Genomic DNA, 19,111 nt, shown 5'->3' with positions numbered 1-19,111 from the left:
TCAGCTCAATCACCCAGCCAGAACGGGTGACTTCAAAAGGAAGCTACAATCTCTCTCTAAGTTTTCTCTTCCTTTCATATGCAGTGATGTGGGATGTAGGCTTGTAGAGTGAATTTTGAGCTTTGTTATAATAATGTACTTTAATTGCATTGTGATATTTGTGGTCCTTCAAATATATACAGATGCTTCTTTTGGTGGTAAACGAAATCACATTTCTAAATTCGGCGCCCATCACTACTGTTCTCTTCTACTACTCAAGACGTTGGACATTAGATGTTATGAATCAACACATTAGTCATTATGCAGCATGACTGAATTTACACATTAACAAAAGGTAAAGAATCCCGTTGATTTAGCTAAAATATTAAATGCTATACAAATTACACATTTAAAACTTGCATAAGACAGAAGTGTGTAAAATGAAATTGTAACTACTAAATAATTTCTGGCTTAATTAAAAAATCAATAATGGACCATTAAGTACAGCACTACACTGGAAACTGGAACAATGCGGGTCTGTGCTCAACGGTAAGTTTCTTCCTTGCAGTAATGCCACTACAAAAACTATAAGGCTATTAGATTTATAAAGCGAAATTAAAAACTCCCTCTAATAATCAATTTGATGATGATATTTTTTTATTATACTTAAAATAAAATGTAGCAACAACTTTAATAGTGCTGGACTCAACCTGGACCCAGCATGACTCTACTGCAGACGACCTGTTTGCTGTACTGAATAACATTTATTAAATCTATCTCAAAAATAGATACATAATTGATGAAGATAGTGTCAGTGACGTGTAAACTGTGCACAGCCTCTGTCTCAGTTTAGAGACACGTATCATTCCTGCTGCTGTGTGATGGCCACAGCTTTTTAATCAAGTCAACCTACAGGGAGCTACACTCTATATTTGTTTGGTCAGAGCGAGACAGTGTCTGAAAACTGCAATGATAAAGACAAGTGTGATAGCACCTATACTGTGATGCTTGAGGAAAAGGGGTTGTGGCTGTGGCAGAGTGCAATGTGGATTTTTTCTCCACCCCAGGCCATAGGCCACCTATGTCGCCTATGCCACAGCCATATGAAGTGAAGAGAGACAACAACTCCCGGAAAATAACCACTCAAATCATGTATAAACTGGGTTATCACTGTATGAAGTTTAAAAGTGCTGGAAAATAAGGAAAAGGTACTTCTGTAAGATAAAACTGGGTAATTTGGTTATGTGTGACACTCCATTAAGAGTGTAGAGGACATTTGACGGTCATCAAATCTATAGCTATTATAATCCTGCAGTCCCATCGAACTCATCGTGTTATCTACTGTGTCAACACAAGAGTTATGCCACTCTGCCAATGTGATAATGTAATTTCCGCTGTCTTATCTCCCATGCTTTCACTCTAATTGAGCTTGCAATATCACTGTGCTATAAATGTAGAATTTTAATACCACGGGCTTCTTTTGTTTCCAGTTAAATGGACAGGACAATTAAATATACAGCACTATAAGCTTTTTAGATAATGCTTTAATATTTAGAACTGAATCTAATCAAGAAGAAATATTATTTTTATCTTTTTCTTTATTATTTTATTCTTTTTCTATATGGATGTCTGTCATTTATAATATTTCTGAATGTGACTGGTACCTAAAATGTGGCTGTTTATAAAGTTTAGTTTTAGTCATGACATGGAAAAAGGAAAAATATATTGATTATTAATTTCTAATAAAATGAATCAGACATTTATACTTTAAATAGACCAACTTATTTAAGACTCAATGGATTATTTTCAAACTGTCATTGTGCCAAATGCCCTCAGCAACAGCCTCTCAACAGGATTAAATCCATATGAGCGAGCACAGTGTGATGCTTGAAAGGGTGCAACAGCGCTGAGCAATTTTATTACTGGATAGGGGGAGGAATATCAATGCAGGGTATTCACCAGTCCAAATATCAAGCAGATCAAAAGTGTTGCTCCGAGGTTAATTTTCAAAGACAGATCAGAATGCCACGACGGCCACACCAAATTGAATAGAGCAAAGAGTACAAACTGAACTTTCCCTTTGACACCCATCAGAAAATCTTTAGAATTTGTCTAAATGTGAATATCTACTTCATAGAGTTTGTTCATCCATCTATTCAAACATTTCCTGAAGAATATTACACCTTTTTTCACAGCTTTTTCAACACATACAGTATATTTCATCTGACTATTTATCTTCACAGTGTGCACACATAAGCACTCACACACAAGCCTATTTATAACCATCACACTGCTCAGTTTATATTAGTATAGCACAGAACTTATCAGGTGTACCTTATTGGTTCATGAAACACTGCTTAATCATATTTATGGACACAACCATGTAGTTTGCTCTGCAAATATTTAGATATAATATTGAGTTAGAGATCTATTAGAATGACTTTGAGTGCAATGTGCAGGTTTGATGCATCTTCTCTTACAGTGCAGTATATACCTGTAAGTTATAATCACCATAGCGTTTACCAGTGATTCGCTCTGTCCTCATGGTTACAGTATAGCTTCACACTGTGCAACAGTGAACATGAACTGAGTCACTCTTTGATATGAAAACACAAAAACAAAAAATATACTGTACATATACACCAGTCTTGCCATTTTGTCAGATGACGCACCAAACGCACCATAAGATCTTGCTAGGTCATTGCATTGCACCATCATTCATATCAAAAAGACAGTTTTGTTTTGTATTTTTGTCATTTGGCAATTTCATGCTCACATAAAATATCCAAGCAAATTTGACTCCAGGCAAAGAAAAGATGTGGAAAAAGGCAACTGGGCTCTGACATGTAGGTGTTTTATTGGTCTGTGCTCGCCAGTTTAAACCTGTCAACTATGGAAATTTAGTAAAAGCCTCAGAAAGAATCGGGTGAAAAGAATGTACTGACATTTTCAAATCTGAAAAATAATAGCCTTATAGTGATTTTCATGAACCAACTCTATCATGACTTCAGCATACCCCATTATTTCAGCCAAGTTGGCACGGACATTTTTTTTTTATATAATAATAGCAACAACCATATCATCAGGCAGGTTTTTGGCCAGTATTGATTCATTTCAGTGTGTGCTAGTTTGTTGAAACTGACAGGAAATGAAGAGATGTAGAGTCAAGAGGTGACAAAACACAAACATATAGCCTCAGCAGAGACACATCAATTTCTCAAAGCATAAATAAGATGTTTAAAGCACTATAATTAAAGAGTAGTAATAAAAAGTTATACCATAATTTGTTTGTAATGACTCTAAAACCACCAGTCATCTAATTCTGCACATATGCTTCGAATTAAACTAGTCTCACAAAGGCTCTCTTTGCTTATTGAAACCACAAAGAGATCTCCATATTAACATACTCTACTTAACCCACCTTCTTTCGTGGAAGTGATTATATTTTCCCTATTAGGTCCTAAGTTTACCTGTCATGTGTGAATTATCAATTAAAGCCTTTGAGACTTAAATGTAGCTCATTTGAATGTACAAATGGATCAATTAAGTGTAAAATGTGAAATGTTGACACATCCAGCTGAGGAATGGTAATAAATGTGTCTGGGAGAGCTTTTAAGTGGCATAAATGGGATGTATTTTCTTTAGTATACTTACTAGAGTTACAGATGTATTGAAATGGCTTAAAGTACAGCGTAGGTTGTATAGGTCATATTCATTCCTGGGGATCTACTGTATGTATAGGTGCTCTAAAGTACAATATACTGCATGTCTGTAGGTTATAATCACTGTAGCATTTAACTGTGAATTGCTCTGTCGCACTGGTTACAGTATGGCTAATAAATTACTTTTATAGGCTTTGTGCTCATTCTGTTTTGACAGTGTCCTCAAAATGAAAAGTCATCTTAATGCACCTAAAGCCTTGCTGCTTCACTGCAAATCAACTGAAACTGTTGGTACATAAAATACACACAAACACACACATGCATACACACCAGTCCTGCTGGGTGACGAGGTGTCATAAAAGCTTGCACTGTGCTGCACTATGATTGAACATATTTTTGTTTTTTATTTTTGTTGTTTTGCAATTTCACTTGAATATCTGTGTAAACTCAGCTTCAGGCAGAGAAGCAAGTTTTTGAAAAAGGCAACTGCGCTTTGACAAGTTGGAGTTTTATCATTCTGTGCTCACTAATCAAAACTACCATGATTTCAACATATCCAATTATTTTCTATGTGCATGCTCAACTCCAACATCCAAACGTGTTTCTGATATATTGACTTGTGTCCACAATTTTATTTTCAAGCAAACAAGTATATTAGATATAGATTATATAAGAAACAGAGTGAAGAGGCGGCAAAACACCAACATTTAGCCTCAACAGCAACACATCTAGACTTTCTCTAAGTGTAAGCATGATGCTAAATGAGCTATTGATTTGAGTAGAACAACAACAAAAAAGTAAATCATACTGTAAGTTTGTTTATAATGCTCCCAGCACCTGCTGTGTACTTTTGTCCCTCTGTTTAAAATTAATCAAGCCCTCAGCTAAGTTTAGCTGCTGTGGGTGAGTCATTGACTAAAGCCTTTGAGACTGAAATGCAGTTGATTTTTATTTACAATTGTGTCAGTTTATTAAGTGTAAAATCCAGCAGCAAAATGTTGACACATCAATCCAAGGAATGTTAATAACTGTTGCTGGTAGAGCTTTTGAGTGGCATAGCACTGAAATGTTTTCCTTGCGTGAAAAAGACAGACTGAGTGCCAGACATCTGCGCTTCTTTGTCGTATTACAGCTAATGATAGCCAGCAGCGTCAAATAAAAACATCAGTTTCACCAATAACCACAGTGACAGCAGCAGCAAAATAAATTAGCCTAACTCATTAAAGTAGGTGTAAGCAAAGCCCCCACAAACTAATTAATGTGTTAAATGCATAATAAACATTATTGCCCTCATCATCATGATAGTATAAAATGTCCCATTTCATGCTGACGGTATGATATGACCTTTATTAAAGGAGGAAGTGCAGAAGCTGTGTGTCATTTCTGTCTGTAGACTGTTTTGGAGGAAGGTGTGTGTGTAACAGTGGGTAACAATCTCACTGCAGAGCTAAATCCTTATCTGGTGCAGCACTGGCACCTGTAGCAAGCTGGAAAGTCATCGTCCCCTAACTTTTATGAGCTACGAAATAAAAACAAACCGTCTGCAGGCAGAGTCACACAACAATGTGAGAGCAGATGTGACACATTTGCCCTACACGTTTCATCGAAGAATAAGCTCTTAAGCAGGGATATGAAGCAGCCGCTGGAATTGAGACAGTAGCTGGTTTGTGGGTCCCATGGGAATTTTCTGTTGTTTGTTTTAAGTACAGTTTGGTTGCCTGTGATATATTGTAATGCTTGTTTATTCCCGAGTCTGAGGGCTGCAGGAGAGCAATTTGTACAACAGAATCTAAGTTTTACCCCATGAAAAATGATGAGTTTGTTTGTTTCTCACCTCACAACCCTGTCACCTGGACATTACTTTATACAAGTGGAACAACAAATATTTTATAGGTACCATAACTGTGACTATTCAGTACATTTTCTGTTAACATAATAAGATATGTATCTGACAAGTTGCAAATGTGTTCATAAAGAATGTATTTTTAAATTGACAGCAGTGTAATTTATAGATGTTGGGTGTGTGAGTGCCGTACAACTGGATTCTAAAAAAATGACAATAGCTGTTAGTAAGTTAGTAAAGCTGGCACGTTGAGTTTACTGAGAACCCTTAATGTATGAGATAATTTGCCTGCACAGATATTTAAGTCCAATATTTTATGCATTAATGAATATGGGCAAGATGAACCTTCTGGTTGACATATTAAAACTTAAATATTCTTACATTGTGAGGTGTTTCAGCACACATGTTAGCTCCAGTCGCTCCTTACAACAGACAAACGACAGGAAACACATTATGTCAGCAAACAGCACTTCTGGTGACTGGTCTAAATGCCTTTTTGCTCAATTCACTTGCCAAGAAACTGCTGTCTGCAGACTGACTGCATCAGAAGAGAAAATGTTTTCCATCAGAGGATTCTGTGACCTTGCTTTACTGAAGTGACACATAACAAGCAGAAAGCTTAAAGACAGCAAGAGCAGTGATAAGGAAAGGAATCACCGCAGTGCAGCATAAGCAGGTTTATAAAATCGTGACATTCATCAGCTCCACCGAGGCTTGTTCTCCTGGTTTGTGTCCTGGTGAAACACCTGGAACGCACCAAGTCAATATGGCCGGCTTTGTTGAAATAACCTTGTTTTTTGCCTGAGGTGTTTAACACAAAACAATGTAAATGATATGGATTAGACTGAGATGGGATAAAGAGGAACTATAGATTAAATTTAGCTGTATAGTTATCTCTGGGGACTGTCCTGTTAAATAAACTAGACAATTAAACACATAAAATGATTTTCTTTAGCTCTCAATAAGCTGCTATTTAAATAAATCTGGAGCCTAAACTGACATAAACCTCCCTAAACTGAATCTAATGGCATTTAAAGAAAACAACTGTTCATTCAATACGACAAAAGAATGGTTCCATTTATTTATGTACTGTAACACTGAATTTCAGTTTAAACCATTCGTGGATGTACTGTATGAGTTGAAGCAGCAGCAGCCTCTAGGTTTAATATTTAGACTTTCAGTATTGATTCTGGTGAATAATGATGTACACAGTCATATCTTAGCTCAAGCTAACTGAGGTTAATTTTACAGGTGTGTCAGAGGGTTTCAAACTGTTCTCTCCAAATACTTTTTTGGACTTTTTCTCATTAAACAAGCGACCATGGATGTTGCTATGAACAATGACTGCCTTTATATCACACTGTTGTTCCAGGGTCAACAGGACATTCCTCAGTTCAAAGGCAGACACACAAGTACGCACAGAGCACAGTCACTGTACTGTTAAATCCAGGAAAACCTACAGTAGCATATGCCTGAGCCGAAACAGAAACATTTTACACAGTTTGATTTCAATACTGTGGCGTAGAGGAATTACGTGCAATTGCACATGTTTAAAGGCTGTGAAAGAGCGAATGTAAACCAAAAGAAAACTCTCAACAGTCCAACAAATCAGCACTTAAGGGACTGAGAGGGTTTTGTTGCTCATCTCACAGGAAAAAAACAGATCAGAATTATAAGATGCATCTTCCACTTATTACTGAGAGGAAAATAATGATGCTACAGCTTGTTGAATATTGCCAAGATGCGTAAGATTTGAGAGACAGCTCTAAATAAAGTCAGTGTCATGTTTTCCCAGCTTGTCTGTCTCATTCAAAACCTAAATGAAGAAACATTTGATCCTAAATAGCAACTTCATGTCATGCATATTTATTTTCTTCATAAATGCACTGACAGTTTGCTAGAGACAAAATATGTCTTGTATATTTTTCTTCTGCGTCTGTCATACATGAGCAGGGTCGTTGCAATTTAAAGAACCTTAACATGGTGGAACTCATTCAAAATCATATTACAAGCGCAGCAGCCATTTAAACTATAGTATTTCCATTTAAAAAGCATTTTAATTTTTCCCTTTTCATTTGTATTTTGCTGGGCACCATGACCTGATTGAAATAAATGCAATTTAATGATAAAATGTCAGATTTACACAATCTGTGTTACTGTAAAAGAGTTAAAAAAAAACCCACTGGATTTTTTTTTGTTTGCATTCAGTGAAAAAACAACAACAGGAAAACACAATCTGTTTTCCACCACAGCCATACAAGGCTCCCTCCCAGGGGGACATGATCATCACTCCAAAAGCCACAACATCAGGGCAATGCCCTTCCACTCCTAAATGCCATCCACGCTCAGCAGTGCTGAACCTTCTCAAACCATGCAGAACTTGGACCACTTTCATTCTTTTATGCCGCTGGAACGGTTATCAGCAGGGGAATTTTAGAGGAAATCTTTTTTTATTTATTTTTTACATAGAATTTAGGAAGACTTCACATAGAATAACACACTTGGGTAGTGGGTAAGCCAATCACAAAGTGCACAAAAGAGTGAAAGAAGATTTCAGGCCTGGTCACCCACCAAGTCAACAGACAACAAAGAGCTTCATGCTTGAAGGCCTGGAGAAATTGGGCTACAGGTAAAAGTCTCCCATGAAGCAAATGCACCTTAGATATCAGCTTGTTAGCAGTCCACAAACGACAAAAGGCTTGATTTGAGACATCCAGATTTCTTCTCCATATGCTTTGAAACGTCTGGGTTTCAGTGGCTCTTATCTGTCCATCTATTTTTAGTTCACAGATTCAGTCCAGATGTGAAACTGGTATAAGGGGGATGGGGCAATCTGGGTTTTCTTTCAGCTGCTGAAAGTTTACACCCACTCAGCATGAGTGTAACAAGTTTCTTTATGCCAATGAGTGGCTATGACTACCACATCTGCCTGTCGTAATCTATTAGCAGTTACAAACTTTACAAACAGGAACAACATCTGGCAGCGATTGTGGTTTATGTATAGCAGGGAGCCAAGTCTCAACCATCCCACAATATTTCATGTTTTTGGGATAGTATGCTCCTCTGGTTAAGAAAAGTTTCATCCATTCCAACATGTGTTGCTTTGAGATTGTGCAAACCAACTGCTTTCAAATGACACAGACCAGATTGAAACTTTCTGGTCACCTGCACTTTCCTGCCTTTTAAGCCAACCAGACACGCACTAAAACTGTGTGGACCTGGAAAACATCTAAGGAATTTCCTCTTTGTGCTCTCTCATGTGAAACCTTTATCATAAAATTGTTGAAAATGTTCAAAGTGCTCTGATAAATCAGCTTTTCCTTCATAGCTTAATACTGAACATTTGAGCCAATAACAGACGGCTGAATGTGCGTGTCTTGCGCCTCCGTCTGACAATCACATATACATCATCTCCACATTGAAGTTTGCCTGCTGTCATCCCTGGCTTTGTATCTTTTGTGGCTCCATATGAGATACACCGTCTACTTTTTTGGAAATGGCATAATATGTTACACCGATACAGCTGTCACAAACCAGCATGCAACACAGGTAAAAATCTGAACTTGACTTCGCTATAGTAATAACTCAACTTCACACAATGCCAGACAGTAAAGAAACAATAGAAGATTCTCCACAAAAATGTCTTGCTGTGTCTTTATTCACTGCAGCGACTTTGCTGAATTTGACTTCATCTTTATCAAATGTGTTGAATACATTGTGAACACGCCTTACTGTTGGTGAAACACATGAATATAAGTCATGAAAGGGAAGGTTTTCCAATCTTTGCTCGATATTTTCCTCTTTCTTTTGGACTTTTTTGTGTAATAGTTATTCAATGAAATGGAAAGAATGAAATATGTATATATATATATATATATATATATATATATATATATATATATATGTATATATATATATATACACACACATATTACTGTCAGAGTGAAAAGAAAACTATTATTCGCCCAACACCACTAAAACTTACTTGACAACCATTAGTTGTACAAGCTGTTCATCAGAGTTCGTCAACATCTGAAAATTACAGGGTATAGAGATTGTAGTTAGGAAGGTTACTGCTGAGTGTTTGCAAAGCTCAGTGGGTGTATTTCTAATTGAGCAGCACATAGTAAAACTCCATAGGAACACATTTAATACTTTTAGATTATGAATTATGTAACTACTCAGTGTTGGTAAAATGTGGATTCAATCAGGTGGCATATGAGGCCTGTATTACAAACTGCAGTACATTATATTTAATGTATAACTCATTGTTTAATACATTTCAAGTAGAAGTATTTGCAGGATTTTTAATTAAGGGTTAACTGAGCTTATTTCCATTAAAGCCAATATCACATCTGGGGGTGAATATTTCCAAAAGAATATAATGTGTAAAATGTAAAAATAAGAACAGCAAATATGCTTTTTAGCAAGTAAGAAAGTCAACTCTAGCATTGTGGAATGCATACAAACCTATTTCTTAGGTTAGATTTTTAGGTTTTTGATTTTAGTCTGAGAAATTATAAACGTTTGTTCCATTTTCAAAGTTAAATGTATGAACTAAAGAGTGACTCTGACCTCGGGTGAGATGGTGTAGTGTAAGGTGCTACAGTCAGTTAGTGCATTTTTTATGCATACAAGAGCATTTTAATTAATAATTTTGGAGCTCAATTTATGCTGAAGTGTTGAAAAAAGTGTGAATGAGAGAAAGAGTTATGGAAAGTGAGACATAAAAGTTGCTCTGCATAAGTCGTGGTCCTGGCAACCTGCCTAATAAACACTGAACTTGGTCTACACAGCCCTTTTCTATAAAAATGAGATCACAGTACTTACAGTAGCTTATTAAGCAACGTCAATCACAGTTTTACACCCCCAAGTGAGGTGAGTCATTAGCAGTTTACATTTTATTTATAGCAGCAGCAAAGGAAAAATGTTTGCTTTCGTTTCAAAGTAAGTACCACCTCAGTTTAATCATCTTCTTCTCAGTTTTTCAACTCATATGGGTTTTAAAAGCGTAAGGTGTACATATGACACTAGTTTCATTGCTGGCACTAAGTTACACTGCTGGCAGTTGGATCACAAGGGATTTCAAATACATGCAAGTGGAGAATATGCTTCACTTTCTGCATCGCCAACATTACAATCAAGCTCAAAACAGCTCAAAGTGCATAGATCAGAGCCACCTCTCTGTCTATTCCTGTGATCTGAGGAGATGGAAGACTGCTACAGTAGGTGAAGACAAAAGAGATGATGCAAAGACGACGCTTTTCGAGCAAGCAGAGAGGGATATGGTATATGAGGGTGTGTATAATATGACTAGATTTTTACTTATTAATTTTATGACAGCTGAATAAAATAAAATAAAGCCTCCGTGATAACTCGTAGCTGCTCGTTTATTTTAGTTGTGACTTACAGTTTTCCTCACACTCGACTATGGTGTCATTTCATTCCTGTTATTCAGTTCAGTCGTGGCTCTTCTTGTCATTTTGACTTGTTTTTCTTGGAAATGGGGTCTTTTTTAAATAAACATCAAAAAACACTTGCATTAATATGTATTTGTTTTACTTTGTTGTTCATGCAACTGTGTATAAAAGCAGGAAACGTACTGCTAAAGTGTGAAAAAGTATTTTCTTTCCAAATTTTGGACCTAAAAATATGTACCGTGTGCATTCTCCTTTGCGACATTTACCCAAATCCACCCTGATCGTTCTCGACAGCCATCAAATGACCACCAGTGCACCAGACAGACAGAGTCACAACCATATGCCAGAGTTGAGTTGGAAGCATCATGGACAGTGAGAGCCATGTGTTCACTGGAGAGTAAATCACATGCTGTTCTCAAGTCCAGCATTATTCTTATAAACATCTTGTAATTTTACAAATATTGCTTCTCTACCTTCTACTACACACACGCTTAAAGAAAAACTTTGCAAAATCAAACAGAAACTGTCAAATATGTCTCTCTAATTAAATATTCTGCTCCTGCAGATGTGATTCAAGCAGTGATAGTGACAGCACCGACTTGTCACTGAAAGAAACTGACAAAGAACTGGATAAGCATTAACAGAAAATGCCATCAAAGCCAACCAAGAAAATCATAAAATCAAGCTATATGCAAAGAAACTGGCTGAATATACATACATAAGGAAATGTCTGCCTATTCTACAATGCATTATGCACAATATTCAGCATTAGACAAAAACATTAGCATCACTGTGCAGAATGACGTGGTTTTACAGGCCATGAATCAGCTACAACTAATAATTTACAAGCATAATATGTTTAAGGAACGCAGTAAAACCTCGTCTATAAAATGCATATTTCAGCAGAGGTGCACTATTTGGTTCATCATACTCAGAATGATGAACTGTGTCAAAGCTTAAAAAGTATAATCACACTGTTCTCATATTCTTACAATTCCCTTAAAGTATAGAGTGCTTGTTTATCTTCAAAGGTCCCATCTGTGCTACCTCTTTAAGGTGTTACTCCAAACTAAATCTTTTCAGTATGAAATACCCCACTCCCTGCAGACTGGAAAAAGTGGCTGTAAAAAACGTTTAGTCTGCTCCTTCATGCAGAATGGAATTCTAATGTATATGTCTAAGGTAGTTAAAAAACCTGTGACCTGCAAACCTGCAGCTGTTCTCATTTGCATATCAGACTTGGTAAATCAGATGCACAGCTGAAGTATGTGGACTATGTTAATTCCTGCCTTGAGGCACCTCCCAGTACCACTCTCTACTTTTACAAATCAAATAGTATGGAGGTGCAAGTTTTCCTGCCCAACACACCAATAGTGTGAATTCTGAAAGTTGTGTAACAAACAAATTAAAGTGAAAAAGAAATGAAATAAAGGAGCAGCCTGCTCCTTTCTACTGTGGCTGTTGTTAATAAGCTACATTAATAGGACGAATGCCGTAAGTTTTACATAGCTCAATAATCACACCTGGCTTGTTAGTATAGTGCAGATAGCAAGCATCAGCATTACGTTTGTATGTAAAATACATTTACATTACCTGGTCCACTGACTAGCCAGCTAATTAGATACTGGAGCTGGTTCTGTCTCTGGGGCACAGGTGACATTTAAATATTGAATGTGAAGTGAAGTTGACACAGCAACAGTGCCTCTTACAGCTGGTGTACATGACAGAATCTAGAGGACCCATCAAAAGTTTGGTTTAGAGGGAAATCTACAAGCTGGTAGATACTAGCCACGTTGCTTCATACCATCATGACGATATCTGTCCAGATAGTATTTCAATCCAAGTGTTAAATTCAGGTATATCTGTATTCTTCCTCTCTTTTGTTTTGTTAATGTACAAATGTCTTACCTTTTTCTGTGTATTATTGCATGGAGGAAGAGGGGCTGCTCTACAAATTTGTACTGTAACCTGGGATACATACACCATTTGCTCACCACCTTCATCGCCCTTGCCCTTTACGTCATGCCTGATTTGTCTGCAGACATTCAGCATGGTTGGGGGCTTGTTGTCCGACCTTTAGATGAAACCAGAGCTGCCACTTTTTGTACAAATTGATCTGAGCTCAATAATCTATCACAGAAAATAGGGAGTTTTAATTTGTTGTGTCAGAATGTTTGCGTTCTATTACAGTTTTATTGTGATCACACTGATTACACTACACCCCATTTACTGTCAATCATCCTGACACCACATAGAAAGAAATGTTAGTCTGTGTCAAAAAACCCTCTAAAGTGTGTCAGTTCTTTGTCTTCATGAACTAATGCCTGGGACCTGTTAGACAACCATTTAGTTTGTGAGTTACTCTGGCATCAGTAAGTAATCTATTACATTATATAGTTTGTGAATTGCAGCAAAAGATAACGGCTTTCTTACCAGGCGTCTTCTTTCCTCTTCGACAGTGTTCAGCAGCTGGGAGAACTCTTTGAATGACTGGGCTGAAAACAAAACAGATATATTCAACAGCACCATATTAAAAGTCAAATATTGAACGTGCGATCAATAAAATGCATCAACATGTATGATACACAATGCACACGATGTCTCCACTGAGTGGGTAGGCGATGAACCACTATCTTGTTGCATTCAGATGATAAAAATGGATATTTAAAAAACACAGAGGCTCAGTCGTTAAACATCAGATGTTCCTGGCACCCCACAAGCACTGTAGCATGGTGCTAAAATGTTTATTTGCACTGCAGCTTCAGTCAGAGCTTTCAGTGCAGCACATTTTAGAACCTAATAAAACCATGCAGCTGTCCAATTTAAAACCCAGACTAAAAAACAATACTTCAATCGAATGGCGCCTACTGATTGCATCCCTTTATTTTCTTTCACAGCTAGGTTTGACAATATACTGCCACATGTTAGGGGGAGACTGATGTTGTAGAGATACAGTACGTTCACACCATCTGGGCGATACTTCAAAGGCTTATACGTATTTCATCCTGCAAGTCCAGATGAATTCAGAATACAATGCAATGAACTTTATCTGCCAGAGAGCTGTGCCTTGATAGCTGCACAGCTTCATTAAGTACAGTGTGGCCTCTTTTGGTCAACTCCTGTGTCACCCTGTGTCCAGACATTTAACAGCGGTCAAGCTGCTCTGCTTGCCAACACAGTAACATCATTATCAGCCGCGACGGCCTGGCATGGAGACTCATGCATCATCTTAGACACTTTGGTCCATTTACACACCAAAGCTTTTAAAGACCATGGAACAATGATTTTGTGCCAGCAATCCTGCAGGCAGGTTGGCCTCCTATTAATGCCTCTAGCTCCTTTATGAACAGCCCACACCTCTCAGGGGGTAAAGGGCACAGCTGGAGCCGTTGATGGGACAAGATTAGACTCCAAAGAAAGGAAATGGGAGTCAAAGTGAGGTTACAGCTTGGATATCACTCACTGGTAAATGGAGAAAAGGCAATAGACCTGATGAATCATTGAATAAAAAAAATTACTACCTCAAGTGGATAAATAGGAAACAAGAGCTTTAATGAAAACAGACATTTATCAAGGAATTTTCTACATACTATAAGATGATTTCTATATTTATTTATAACAGTTCTATGTGTTTTCAGTGTAGATGTGAGCTCCTATTCCTTGTTCTCTCTCTGCTCAGGAGTGTCTGAACAGCTCTTGGGGACTAAAGGATCGACCTTCTGAGAGAAGGGCATGTAACATTTCTAAAAATTTAAATTTCTATAGCCACATCAATCTTTTGACCCCATTGATTCCTAGATAACTGGCATGGAATGTGAATGTCACCGCAGGAAGTCTTAGAGTGAAATCAATAAAAGGTCACGTGAACCTGTCTGAGAGCACATACAGGACCTCGATGTTATGTGGGGAAGTTGGGAGCATCAAAGTGAACTATACCAATATTGCATCAAGATCATGGCTGGCATTCACACAAGGGTCTAGCTATGTCAGTCAGAAAGCTCAGTTTCATTGATGACTAGATTGATTTCAAAAGGCTGTTTCTTTTCTCCTCAAATAGTAATCATGGCCTTTTCTGGTCAAGATGGCGAGTGAACACAGGCTTACAGTGTGTAGAAATCATTCTTCTTCAAGTAGATACTGAACAGTTAACTTAGTTCTTACTTGCAAAATAACACAGCCCAGTTGTGGCTTGGTGCCAGGAATCTAACATCTTGCTGTAAATTACATTATCTTTTTTTACATTTTCAATTTCATTATGGCATTTCTGCCAATGTTGCAGCCATGGTGGTCTTGATTAAAAGCCTCCCAAATAAATTCACCATTGTCTGCATCGCACAAATGTTTCCAAACAGATGCCCATGGATCCGTTCACAAAGCCAAACCACTGGCCTCTTTTGTGCCAGGAGTTTGCACTGCAAATACTGAGCAAGGTCCAGCTACATAACAGGTGGGCAGCTAAAATATCCATTGTTTAATCTGAGATGAACGCTGCTCTTGATTGAAAGCCAGGAAAAGGCTGCATTGCCTTAAATTAACGTGTGCTCAACTCTAATGAGGCTTGGATTTGGGTGTGGATTTTTCCAATCTGTATAATTGGTCTACAGCATCCCTGCCCATCATGCAGCCACCACAGCTTTTGGAGGAAAAAGGATTAGTCATTACATATTCAGATGAACATTGCAGCCTGATGTAGAGGGGGGTCCAGTCTAGCCCTCACAGATGGACAGTAATTCAGTAGTCTCCTGCTCCACAGAGCAAAAGACTCAAGCTGAGGATAATGAGCAGTGTAAAAAAAAACTAAAAAAAAAAAGGAAGAAGAGGCCAGACTGGGAGTCCTGCCCATTAGCGCCAGAGAGGCCCTCTGCACAGCTGCTTTCATATTCCTGTTGGAGGCTAGGAGGTTCGCACCTCCATTAATCTCTGACACTGATCACAATTAGTCTCTTTGATCTCTCACGCTTGAAAAGATACAGGGGAAGCATCATAAGCAAATCAATAGCATTAATTATACATGCACTGCAGACAACTTCAAGATCTATACTCAAACCTTAAAGCCAAACTCCATTCCAAGAATTTGCAGAATATGTTTAGTTTTGTCTGAAAACAACTCTGATAAGGCTTCTGCCTCCTCCATTAACTACTTTCATAGAAGTAAAATTGCTCAAATATAATAATATAATTTGGTTCTCATTCAGAGGATATCAGCTCTTTTCATACATGAAACAACTACAGCACATTGTGTTCAAGTGTCTCCCAAGGGAATCCCTACAGAAACATCAGAAAAGACCCTGATTAATTTGACAATCTGACTAACTGGGATGAGCAGACAGTAAGCATGATGAAGGACTGGAAGGAGGGAAATCTGCACTCCTGGTCCAACTGAACTTACCAATGTTGACCTCGTCATCGGTCTCTGCATCACCTATGCATTCAAACTGGAACTCCTGCAAGGACTGGGAGAATTTCTGGACAGCAGCAGAAAGATCTGGAAAATCATTAGAACAAGAAGAGCATTAGAATAAATTATTGCACAAATCAATGGAGCCTGATTATGGTTGAATAGAATAAAATGTACCACCTCATTATAGTACTGTTATGCATAGCTTATCAAAACCTATGCATGAAAAAACATCTCTGTGTCCTACAGTATGTGGTCCAGAACTTCGAGCCTGGCAGTTCTAATGTTAAGTTTGCTATTTTTTATTGTCACAACTATAAAAAAAAGACCACTGTGTGACATCTTTTGGGAATAGGAGAGCAAAATAATGCACTTTTATGAACTGCTGACTGTCTGATTCCATGCCCACTGACATTCATACAATAGGTCCATGAGTGACTGCAATATCTGCTATATTTACTTTATCACTTGGCCATTGATCATAATACTGAGATCTGTCCAGAAAAAAATTAAACCCAGCTGAGATGCCTAACCTTTGTGTCAGAAATGATAAAGTACACACAGTGAACAAAAATCCTTAGAAAAATTTCACCTTTGGAAACCCTCGCAATACTAGATATAAAATTATGCTGTTTATTATAGTCCACATGTTTGTGTGTTAAAGTGCTTTCCTATTTGTTAGAGTGACATTTGACAGGATCCAGTGAAATGGCTTTTGTTTTTTGTATTCTGTAACTTTCCAGTTGAGAAAAAAGTGCATTTTTATTCAACTGCTCACCTTTGAACTCAGTGGCAAATAGTTTGGCATGTTCAGTGTCTCTAAATAGTACAGTATCTATTAGTCTTATTAGCAATCATTGCTGTGCAGAAGAAGACATCTGCATAAAGGAGCAAATCAGTGCAGACATATTCACACAGCTTCACTATGCCTGTCAGCAACAAATCACTTCATCATAGCTGCTGAACTGATCCAAATGTGATCTGAAATCAGAAAGAGTGCTGTTGAATGTATTTAACAGGTTCTACAAAGCTCAATCTCTGCTTTCATTGTGCTGTTAGTGCCACAGGCAGCAGCACTGTAAGCCCTTTATGTGTTATGTTAAGATCCCTGGGAGTTGTAGTTGCCTCTCTCATAAAGTTTTCATGTACACAGCCATGTACCCTTGACTTATCAGCATTGAGCCAGAATTGGCCAAGAGGAATAGCTCTTTGTTTGTAGTGTTGAGTCAACAGAAGTGTTACATGTCCATTCAAGAATTAGAGCTGCTTGAACAGCCTTTTATCTGATACTGTGTCTGTGTATGGAAATAATAGTTACCAGGTTTTATCTCCTGAATTCTGACAGGCTAATATAAAAACTGTTTATTTCTTTCACAAACAAAATGGGTCCTGAAATGTCAGACAGCTCCCATAACCTGTATCAACTAGAATTCACCTGGTAGTTTTAGCTTAAAAATGGGAATTATTGTAATAAAATGTTTAAATAAAGTGTTGCTACTCCAACCCAGTCTACTATAAATGGCTTCTCTTTACAACTGTCAGTTGACATAACAATTAAAGGTAAATGACAAGTTGCAAATACACTGATTGTTAACATATTAACTAAATGTACACAGACAGAATATTTTAGTTGGCCAAAGTATCTAATCTGCAACTTCCTGTTATCTTTTCTGCAAAAATATCCAATGCTAAAGCCAATATGCAGATGTTATGGTTGAGTCCAGCACAGGGTAAAGATCAGGGAAAGTAAAAAATGAAGCCGATGTTAAAACACGAGAAACGCTAGACTCGTGGCTGAGAACTGTGGCTATGAGAGCACAACAGACAATCTGTAAGAAAGCTAAAGAAGGCAAACTGGGATAAATACAAGACTGCTAATTAGAGAGGAGAGGTAGCAGGTGCGTCGGGGTTTGGAGCAGCCTTGTGAAAAGGTTTAGGGTCAACCAAGCCAGTCAGCAAGCAGGGGGCAGGGCAGGAGTGAGTGGTCGGTGTCTGGGATGACAGAAAAAGTGCATCGAAAGAACAGTTAAAAGAACAAACTGTGGCCTGACTCGATTAGGTTAGTGTGTATGAGAGAGTCACTGCACACACAATACCTGTATTAAAAATAACACAACAACACAACTAAACTCAACATCTGGACTCTGGACTCAATCTCAGGTCTGTGGTTTGTCAGTCCTGCACACTACACACCCTCCTTGAGACTCACTTTCTGTTAAGTAATGTAGAAATGTATTCATTACAAAAAGCTAATTTTTAAAAGATAGTTTAAATGGTTTTGAAGAAAATCAAAAGCTTAAACTCTCCAATTAGGCAACATCAGTGCCGAACTGCTCAACAACTGACTTTTTTTGGGGGTTCAGACTTTTTTGCTCTCTGAAAACTCAGTAATCATTAATCTTGTTTTTTTAATTAGTGAATACGTTTGCCTGTTGGCTCAGATTATCAATTGTTATGGGAAAATAAGTTTTAACTTCTACTATAGAACAAAATCAAACACTATTTAATTCAAAAGTACAATAAAATCTAGATTGTATCTTTAATACAGATCATAAAGGCATTAAAATAGACCTACTGTTGAAAAGTTATCTTGTACATGATATACCATATACTGTACGATGATCTGCATATTACATATCAAGAAATGTAGAAAGAGGTTCTGATTGCAGACATGTTGAGAGGAAAAGCTATTGACTGAAGCACTGACCTGTGTATTGTAGATTGAGTGCAAAAATCACTTGTAATCGGATTTTATTTTTTTATTATGCAACTAATTTCAATTTGTTTCATACCTCAGTTATATAAAGGT

General features: G+C 37.5%; 1 protein-coding gene across 4 annotated transcripts in view; it reads right to left on the bottom strand.

Annotated features, from left to right (window-relative positions):
* The window catches only part of LOC113166711 (rho GTPase-activating protein 42), a 55,127-nt gene that overhangs the window by 22,218 nt on the left and 13,798 nt on the right, over positions 1-19,111 (bottom strand). For all 4 annotated transcript variants that reach the window (XM_026366832.1, XM_026366851.1, XM_026366822.1 and 1 more), the window contains exons 2-3: positions 16,294-16,389; positions 13,338-13,399 (exon numbers count right to left, since the gene is read on the bottom strand). In XM_026366832.1, coding sequence (XP_026222617.1) covers positions 13,338-13,399; positions 16,294-16,389 — 158 coding nt within the window. The remainder of the gene's footprint in view (positions 1-13,337; positions 13,400-16,293; positions 16,390-19,111) is intronic.

This window comes from Anabas testudineus, chromosome 13, assembly GCF_900324465.2.
Source record: "Anabas testudineus chromosome 13, fAnaTes1.2, whole genome shotgun sequence".
In the NCBI taxonomy this organism is placed as follows: Eukaryota; Metazoa; Chordata; class Actinopteri; order Anabantiformes; family Anabantidae; genus Anabas; species Anabas testudineus.
This window is presented reverse-complemented; position numbering and strand designations above follow the sequence as displayed.